This window comes from Blennius ocellaris, assembly GCF_963422515.1.
Source record: "Blennius ocellaris genome assembly, chromosome: 23".
Classification (NCBI taxonomy): domain Eukaryota; kingdom Metazoa; phylum Chordata; class Actinopteri; order Blenniiformes; family Blenniidae; genus Blennius; species Blennius ocellaris.
In genome coordinates, this window is record NC_137672.1 from 8,345,401 (window position 1) to 8,355,488 (window position 10,088).

At 40.9% G+C, this 10,088-nt stretch overlaps 1 protein-coding gene across 1 annotated transcript; it reads right to left on the bottom strand.

The window, feature by feature from the left end:
* Positions 1-7,115: 7,115 nt before the first annotated feature.
* Positions 7,116-9,621, bottom strand: LOC308147055 (G-protein coupled receptor 26-like; the record flags this gene model as incomplete). Its single annotated transcript, XM_080519113.1, has 3 exons — positions 7,116-7,353; positions 8,758-8,871; positions 8,951-9,621. The coding sequence occupies 3 exons, from the start codon at positions 9,619-9,621 to the stop codon at positions 7,116-7,118; spliced, it is 1,023 nt and encodes a 340-aa protein (XP_080375239.1).
* Between the last annotated feature and the right edge of the window lie 467 nt (positions 9,622-10,088).

Sequence of the window (10,088 nt, forward strand, 5' to 3'; positions counted from 1 at the left end):
TGTGTCTCTGTGCGTAAAGTGCGTGCGTATACTTCTCAAGTCTCGAAAGATTCTGTCTGAACGTCCCTGAAAGCGACTTTATTACAAATATTACGGTCAAATATCGAGTTACAAAAAGGAAATGACTGCGAGGTGAAGTGGGGATAAGGATTTATTAAAACTGGAAGGTTTTCTCGATATGGCGCCGCTTTGGAAGAGCGTTTAAATGATTTATATCAAAGTTATTTCAGTATTTTGTTGTGGACCTCAATTTTTTTTCGTTTCACGGTTAAAAATATGTTCAGGTCGAAGAATAAGTCCCACTTCTCCCTTGTTTGTTATTTCCACTGCAAAGGGAATCATTTTATTTACACTTTGTATGTATATATTTACATTATGTGTGCAATCTTTCTACTTTTTTAACACAGTATATTGATGCACAAATGAAAAAAATCATTATTTGTGACATCAAATGTTAAGAAAGCCATTCATTCCAATTGAAATGTACAAATAAAACACATTAAATAATATTTAATGTGTATTATTTTAAAGTCTACGTGAAAAGGAGCTTTAACCTCTCAATTCTACGGAATGAAACACATTTTTCTCACACCTATTACTACATTTTGTTTGTATTCCACGCCTGTTTTACCGATCTAAGGGTTTGTGTTCCTAAACGTTTTCAAACTTGACTCAAACTGGCCAGATGGTGCAAAGTACAAGAAGGAGTGTTGTATATGCTGGTAGATTTGTTTATATGCACATTGTGATTTACACGGTTTGGGAGCATATTTGTTGTTTATAATTGTGTCTATCGGTTCATCCTTTTCAGTAGATAAAATCGTCAAATTCAGATATTTTTTTTGCAAAGCAGTGATGTCTCCTACCAACAAATAGCATTACATCATTTCAGTTTGTGTTGTATATTTGGGTGGGAGTGAAACAGAGCCATAATTTTGAAGAGCAGATACACAGTCAGTAAATTATATGTGGCGGTAGTTACAGGCTCAGTATGTTGAAAGAGAACGTTGTAGTAGGTTTTACAAACAAAACAAAATCCCAGCACAAACAAGCCAAAGCTTTCCCTCTAGAGTTGTTAGAACTATGTCAGAATAGGAGGCCTGAAGAAACACTGTTAAGATGTATTGCTGTAATGATGCATCTTGGCAATTAATTCTGCACCGATTTTCGAAGATGACAATGGCAGAAAAGACAACAACTCACAAACTAAGCTCTGCTGCTCAGCCCACAAATGCAGGTTCCTCAAAAATGTGGTTTCAGTTTGTGGACTTTGAAATAGTATAACATCTATCGCCTCGAAGCATTGTTGTGTTTGTGCAAATTTCATCCAGCTTTGTAAACATAAAATGCCGTCTTGTGATTTTAAATGTTATTGAATAATGTATACGTTAATAAATATATTGTTGTGTCTTGTTTAAGACAAAATTTATGAAGATTTCACAAATTGGTCTGAAACAGGTTCAAATGTCTTTTTCACAATAAGATATCAATTATCAAGAAAGGTATTATTATTATTATTTATTTAGACCTACTGATAACACACAAATCTTTGAAATATAATTTACTTCAAGGGTTAAGTCGTGGACTTTTTCTTCTCCCAAGTATTACTTTGTATTGTAGTTGGTTTAGACATTTCTGAAGTAACTTTTTGATACTTTACACCCCAAAAGAAACAAAAAACATTGTGCAAATAATTGTCATTAATTAACATGATTTTTTTTTTATTATTAATTTTTTTTTGTTATTGCTTTTATCCACCAGAGAGCAAATAATTGTGGAGGTGGGAGCAGCAGCAGCAGTTACCACCAGCTGAGATCAACTAAGACAGTTTAAGAGCTCAAACTTTAGGTCCTGAAAGTCTTTGTAAAAGAAAACTGGCTCTATTATCTCCACCATATTGCAAAACATAGATGTCAAAGCTTTATGAACTGACTTGATTTCCTTCCACAGAAAGTTTCTACATACGAGATGAGCAGCTTGTCCCATTTCATTGAAGTGTTGCTATCCTAATAAAACCTACATAAATCCTGCAAACTGAGCATGTTTTACCAATTCAGCTAATTTAATGTATTCTTCAAAATGCTAATGAGAATTAGCATAGTTGGAGGCCTGAGCATTCATCATGTGGGCAGGCAGGTGCAGGATGCGGCGGAATTAAAGTAAAAAAAAATACCATTGTATCTCTCAGCAAAATCAAGAATATTGATTAGATCCTTAGCCTGGTCATGTATTATGCAAATGACTGCATGGCCCAGAAACTCGGAGGAAGTGAAGCCTCATGAGAGGCGCGACGCACTGTGGAGTGCATGCATGAACTTGCACAGTGCGGTTTTGATCAAATGAGGCAGAAGAAGAAGCTGCGGGTCCGTGGGCACAGGCAAGGCAGCGTTTGAAGGCTAAATACTGTAATTGCAACAATAAAGGATCATGTGTAGGTTAAATGAGTCACAAGGGGTCTTATTTTTCGATTATTTTTTCATATATAATATATCATAAACATTAGATGTAACAATATATAATTTATATTAATCATTACATGTGTTTTTTCACCCATTTATCATTTATATTTATCATTTCAATTGATCTGAAACAGTGATTCCCAACCAGGGGGACATTGTTTTATGTTTGAAAAATAGAAAAAAAAATGTGCATTGAATTCATTAATGTCACAAAACTACTATGTTTTAGCCAATCCCAATCAAGGTGGGCTCCACCCCTTTGACTCCTCCCACAATCAGGCAGCTCTGCTCTGGCACATGGCACCATGAGAGGAAGTACTTCCTCCTCATCCCAAGATGGGGATGTGTGGGCAGAGCCAGCCCAGCTCACACAGACACAGCAGATTCTGAATGCAGCTCCTATAATCCAATATTCAAATGGAGGAAAATCAGAGAAAAGCTGGATTTGGGGCAATAAACTTCAAATACAATGTTTTTCGCACAGCGAGACCATGTGAAAGTGTTGAAAAGCTGGATAATATGACCCCTTTACGGTAAAACAACGCTTGCAGATTTTCTTTATCGTTGCTTGGATGAGTCATTCATTCCCTTTAAACTTGAGCAGCTGTGTGACATATTTTGCCATGCATACATTTTCCATTTGAACAGTTTTAATTACCAGTTTCTCCTTTATCAGGCTGCGATAGTTGAGGTTAATTAAGTTGTGTTAAAACAGCCGGGCCCCTGGCTTCAGTAGGACTCCGAGCTGTCTGGATTCTGACAGGCAGTTTGTTGAGAGCGAGCTGCACAAAAGTCTGGGATTCCTTCACTGCAAAGAATTACTGTTGGTCAGTTTTTCACGCAATCTCATTAAAGCGCCGTCATTACTGGGTTTGGATAAACTAATTGACAAAAATGATCCTTGACCTGTCTCTTTAATTATTCCTGCAATAATACCACTGCAGCGAAGGTTATCCAAGTGACACCATGGTCGTTTTTTATGTTGCATATCGTCTACAACGTAATTAGAGCCATGAGGTAGATGGATGCAACACAATTTGGTGCAGAAACAAGGGGAGCTAGTGGTGAATCCAAAAGAGCTTTATTAGCTTTTTTTTATCATTGGATATTTTTTACCTTTCAAAATTACCTTCAGTACGTTCAGATACTACATATTGCCTGCAGTGTTTCCAGAGACTTTCCATGAAATCGTCAAAATAAAGACCCTGTGTTTTACTGACCTTCGCATCTACTACTTAAATTCAATTTCACAGACCTGTAAATCAAATCTTAAACAAAACGTGACATAAAAGAAGGGTATTTCCTAGATTTAACATAATTTCTGTGAAAACATTCAGATTTTTAATAGCTTTATAATTGACAGCTCATATTGCACATTTACCACTAGAAGCTAATCACACTGCCAAATAACAGCAAGTGGCTCACGGGAGGAAAAAATACATGTGAGTAAAGTACATCCAAACCAACGGATTCCTTTTTAAATAATAAAGCCGCTATTCTGGTATCGAACAGCCGAGAAAGTCACATGTTGGAATCTGGCACAAACACAAAACGGTGTGTTTTAAAGCACTTGGAAACCAGTCCTATGCTACATCACGTCGCTCCCCATTTATCTAAGGAAAAGAGTTGTTCCTGTACAGTGCAAAATATATAATAACATTGTGTAAATATCCATAGAAACGTTGTCTCCAACTGGCATAAACAAAAGCGCGGTCGTACAAATGCAGGTTCCGTCAAAAGTGGCCTATCTATTACATTCAGTTACAAGCTTACACTTTAAAGGGCGGGTCTGGGGATCTCTCGTGTTTTCTGTACTGTCAACAAAATGCATATTAACTGTTAACCTCTCTGCTCTTCAAGCAGTTTGATGACGTGAGCTTTTTGAGCGACTTTACAATTGTCTACGAAATGAACATTTGGTGAATAACAGTCACAGAATCGATGCTTCAATATTTGTGTAGGATCGGGGACCATGATTGTATCTCCATCTTCTTTACACTTCCCATATTAATAGACACACCTGTGTGTTTCGTTCCTTTGCTTTGGCAAAGCACTGCCTCCTTTTTGTTGACGTCTTCGAAGAGCATGGTGACACCATATGTCACTGGGCACATAAACTGTATCACAGTCATGGTATTTTAACATGCCAGTACATTTAATGGAAAAAATTATGGGCTCATTTGATTACCAGAGTGGGAAAAACTATATGAAATACACTATAACAACAAGACTGTGTAAGATTTTTACGGGAATTAAAGAAAATACTTGCTCTACAAATCATGAAATGTGTCTGATTTTGGAGAGTTTTACCTTTCCCAGCTGATTTTTGTCTTATTTAATACCACAGATATTGTTATTATTAGGTCTAACTGTAAAAACTCACACATGTAAATCTTTATCTTTCTAAGTATTTCAATGAGCGACCAATAAAGGGTTGAAGTTCTCGGGGAAAATATACACAAGAGTTTAGAGCAGGGTTTTCAATTTTCAGTTCAATGGCCACATACAGAACAATTTCTTCTTGAACGAAACGCTAAAATAGTACCATAATAATGCTTTACTTTCACATTTTAACGTTTTTCTTTGCTGTGGCCAGATGAGATGTTCTGAAAATGTCTATATCTTTGCAAAAAATGACTACATCTCAACATCTCAAGCCAATTTTAATTAAACTTTATGGTGCAAAATACAGCGAAACAAAAAAAACAACCTGTCAAATTATGGGTGTTTTAACAAACTCACCATGACAACATGGCTTTGAGACAAATCTTAATTTACTAGCTTTCATGGCAGCATCACCGATATCTCAGAGAAAGAAAAAATTCAGTTTTATTTGAAATTATTACAAACTAGTTTGGTGGTTTGACCGGATTGTATCCTCACAAGTCCACAGACCTTATGTTTAACACCCCTGCTTTGGATAAAGTCACATTCACTGTTCCTCCAATAAATCCGTTTTGAGTTCACTGTATTCTTTGTGCACTCAGATAAACTTTTAAGTGCAAGATTCAAAACAAGCTTCTGTGATCTCACTATGCCAGTAAGCTCTCCTTCACATTGCTGCGGCTTCCCCGAGGTGCAAGGACAATAGTTCAATCCACAGGAGGGTTCTATTTAATTAAGTTGAAACATTTCATATCTACAATTAAAAATGTGGTGAAAGCACTTCTACTGCTGCCATTTCATAAATGTATTGTACGTGCGGGGCTCTCTGTTGGTCCTTTGTCCCAAAATGGTTTGAAAATACATCAGCAAGCCGCCTCATTACCATGAACATTAGAGTTTACTTCTTGTCGTCCCACATTTGTGTCAGAAATACTCACACATGCACCAACTGTTAATTAGTCAATGCTGTAAAAAGAATTGGGTGTTTTTTGGGGGGGAGGGTTGTTTTTATAAAGTGTTACAGGCGAGAAACTGGGAGAACTCACGATGAAATCCTCCTCAGAAAGTAACCTTGAAGCTGAATTCAAAACAACATAACCACTTTTAATTGCTGTGTTTGCACAGCTTAAAATGTTGTTACACTGAGGGTCTAAGTGTTTACCTCACTCTTTTACCACTGGAAATTAATTTTGTTCTACTTGAATCACTTTTTCATATTCATTATAGCATTATATATTGAAGATACTTAAAAAAAAAAAAAAAAAAAAAACGCAGACGGAATGAACTTTAGAAAAGGTAATTTATGTTTAAGATGAGCATGTTTGTCCTTACAATATATATATTTTTGTAAAAATGCAAAGAAAAGCACATATAGTCTTTAAATTGCATCGCCCAGCTCGAGTTAACCTTTTTGTAAACAATAAAAACAAGCTTATAACCAAGTTCTAGCCTCATTTGGAATGGCGGCGTACTTCAAACAAGACAGAATACCCTGCATTTCATGAGACTTGTCGACAATAATGAAAACATATGCAGTCCCCAGACGTAGCCTTTTGAATTAGGGTGTAAAAGTAAATCGCCTTTGGCTCCTGTACCTATAGTAACTCTGAGAGAATTGGACAAAGTGCATCAATATTCAGTGACTGACATGACTCTGCAGAAGTAGTCTAATACGGTCGATACGGAACATGGCATAATTGTGCAGCAGCCGAGAGTCTCCGCACCGACGAGTAATCCTCGGCCTCCATCCACAAGTGGGGGCGACATCTTGCCCTCGCTCCGCTGCCGATCGACCGTCGGGCTCTTTCTCTGCGGCGGCATCAGAGCATGTGGATGTGCTAAAACGCCTTTTTTTGCTTCAGCCCAAACGGCCACTTCATCCCGTCGTTCAAGGTGAGGAAAAGTCTCCTGCTGACATTGATCTGAATCGGGGCCTTTAAAGAAATGTATTGGTTTGATCTGTGTGCGGTTCGCAGAACACCTGTTTATCAATAAAGTCAATATCTCTCCATCGTCCCCCCCCCCCCAACCAATGGCTCATCTCTTTTCTCATCCTCCTCCTCATCAGTAGTCTTTTCATTCTCCTCCACCCACAGTCTTCTCCCTATTTTTGCTTTCTTCACCCTCCACCCACTATCTGTCCCCTCTCTCTCTCTCTCTCTCCTTGCCTTCCCTTCTCTCTCTCTCCTCCACCCACCTCAATTCAAGAGACAACCTTTATTTTTGGCCCGTACTATAGAGTGTGTGTCTGTCTTGTCCATGCATCGGCCATTAGCTGATCCTCTGGAGGCAGTAGTCGTTCTCAGTGTCTAAAGAGCTGTTATGGCCGGATGAAGGGTACAGGTCACGGCGGAGCAGCCTGTTGACGACAGTAACCAGGACTTTCTTGTACTGCTGACGTAGGAGGGAGTAGGCAAAAGGGTCGGACGCAGCCTTGCTGTATGTCAGGCACTTACTGATGATTCCCCAGTGTCGGTTGACGTCCACGAAGGGGAGAAGCTCGGCCAACCTGAAGGGGAGGCAGGAAGAAAAAAAACACAAAAAAAAACACCATTAGATGAAACATGTTTTCGATAAAGACATTTTTGTTATTATCGGATTATCGGTGTTTTTTTCTTTCCTTTTGCTCTTAAAGTTCTTCTCCAAAAGGGAGCGGATGTGTCACTGTTTATTTCAAGACTATTTTCACGTCTAAATCTTTGATGCACATTAAGTTTTTATGGCTACAATGAATTGTATGGAAAATGTCTATGCATTATTCAAACAAGAAAAAATAAACAAATAAATAAAGGCAGGTACAAATAAGCTGCTGAGTCTCATTTCCTGTGTGCGTACCAAACAGAAATTAAGATGCATATTTTAAAAGTGAACTGGGATTTTCGTAGCCACATGAAAATAAAATGAAAACATGACATTTCCACCATGTTGACTGCATTTTGTTCTGTTTCCCAGCAATTTTAAATCTTTCAGAGGGCCTCTGCCGAGTCGGAACACTTAACATATTGTGATATTTCGGGATGTGCAGCTCGACTAAAAACACAGGGATAAAGAAGGCCGACGTCTGCCTTTTCAAACCCAACAAGCCCACAACCCACTGCACCAAAACAGTTTCCATACAGTCGCTGAACACAGGCGATGTTGTGGAACAACACTGAAAAGGCAGCATCAGGTTACCACAGAGCCAGAGAGCACTTCAATTTTTATCGCCAGTGAACAATCAAAATGCTAATAAACACCTCGAGCAGACAACATACGATCAGGAATGATCATAATTAGATGTTCTGGTGTCACCAGTCTGTCCGGATGCTTGCAGCGGTCAGGAGGTCACTCCAAATGTCTCACACACTTTTCCCTTGTTATCCTACTCTGCCCCCCCCCCCCCCCCCCCCCCCCCCACACACACACACACACACACACACACACACACACACACATGCTGCAAATGTCAAACTGACTGATTGTCAGCTCCACATTACGCTGACAACACATCTGTGGGCCACTGAAGCGTTTCCTCTCTTCCTCTGCAATGGATCCGTTGTCCTGTGCTTTGTGAAAAGCGTTTTGGCAACCTGTTTATGCACAGCGACTAATGAGCCATCGGGGTTCAGAGAGATGAGAAAAGTAAGGGCACAGTGTGGTGGGAGAAAGGAGCAGACAAAATGTAATGGGATTGTGCTCTAATGCCGTGACAGAAACAAGAGCTCAGTCTTGTAACAGTGTCTTGGTGCCTCGATGGGCTTGTTTACTCATTACAATCCAGGGTAAATGTACTTTCCCCTAATCTCTCATAAAGTGATTGTTCAAGCTGTGTCATACAAGAGTGGGGTCATTTATTTTTCAAGCTCTTGCACAGGGTTTTTTGTTTTTTTGCATTGAATTAAATGATTCATGAGGCCCAATCAGTTCGACTTACCTGGTAATTACATAAGGAGCAAAGCAGATGATGAACGAGCCTATGAAGATGCTGATCTTCTTTGTGGCTCTCTGCTTTCTCCTCTTCTGCTCAGCCAAACATCTTTGTTTGACGCTGGAAACAGTAAAGCACATCCTGTCACACACTGGTGAAAGTAAATGAGACGGGGAGACAGAAAAACAGGGGTCTCTACCTCGGGTGAATGTCGACCAGGAGGAAAAGAGTCTGCATGGTGATGATGTCGATCCTCTTGCAGTGAAACCTGGCGACTTTCAACACTTTCAAGTAGGTGAAGCACAGGATGAGCAGGGACAGGACGAAGCTGGTGGCGTGGAACACGACGGTGAAGATTGTGAAGTTGACGGCGTCGCCGGCCTCCGCGCTCGGCTGCAGGGTGCAGGAGGCGTACGCGTCGCTGTAGTCCACCCAGGAGAAGAGCAGCGCGGTCAGGGAGAAGGTGAAGGAGTGCAGCCAGGAGTAGCACACCATGATCACCGCGTCCTTGTAGCGCATCTTGGTGGAGTAACTCAGCGGGAAGACCACGGCTATCCAGCGGTCTATGCTGAGAGCCGCCATGCTCAGCATGGTGTTGGCGGTCAGGAAAGTCTCCAGAAAGCTCACCGTGTGGCACACGCAGTCCCCGAAGGGCTGCTGCTTTCTGACGACCCCCACCAACGTGGCCGGCATGTTCAGGACGGTGATGAGGATGTTGCAGAAGGACAAGTTCATGGTGAACACACCGGGCACTTGTCGGCGTATCTCGGTGCTGTGGACGAAACATAGCAGCACCAACAAGTTGGACAACAACGAGATGACCGCGACCACGACGATGAACAAAGCGAAAATTATTTCAGCAAAGTCCATGTCTCACTCCGGAAAGTCCACGCTGTTGCTGCCTATTGTTGGTAATAAGCTCTTAAAATCAACCATGATCACCCGTCGCTTATCCTCCCCACACACACACACACACACACACACAACAAATAAATTTCACTTAAATCCCCGTGCGTCCGAGCGCACCGCGTGTCCGTGCGCCTGGTCCTCTCCAACTTCCCCGAGCGCTATCCAGCGTGCTGAAGCAGGCAGCCGCCGCCACCATCTCTCTCTCTCTCTCTCTCTCTCTCTCTCTCTCTCTCTCTCTCTCTCTCTCTCTCTCTCTCTCTCTCTCTCTCTCTCTCTCTCTCTCTCTCTCTCTCAGTCCCCCATTAACGTCCAGTAAGTGCGACAGGAAAGCTTGACAAAGTGGATCAAGGTGCGCGTGGCATGTCCCTCTTTACGCAGCGTCACCGGGCGGGCAGGGGGGCTGAGGATGACCCGGGCGGCGGAGAGCA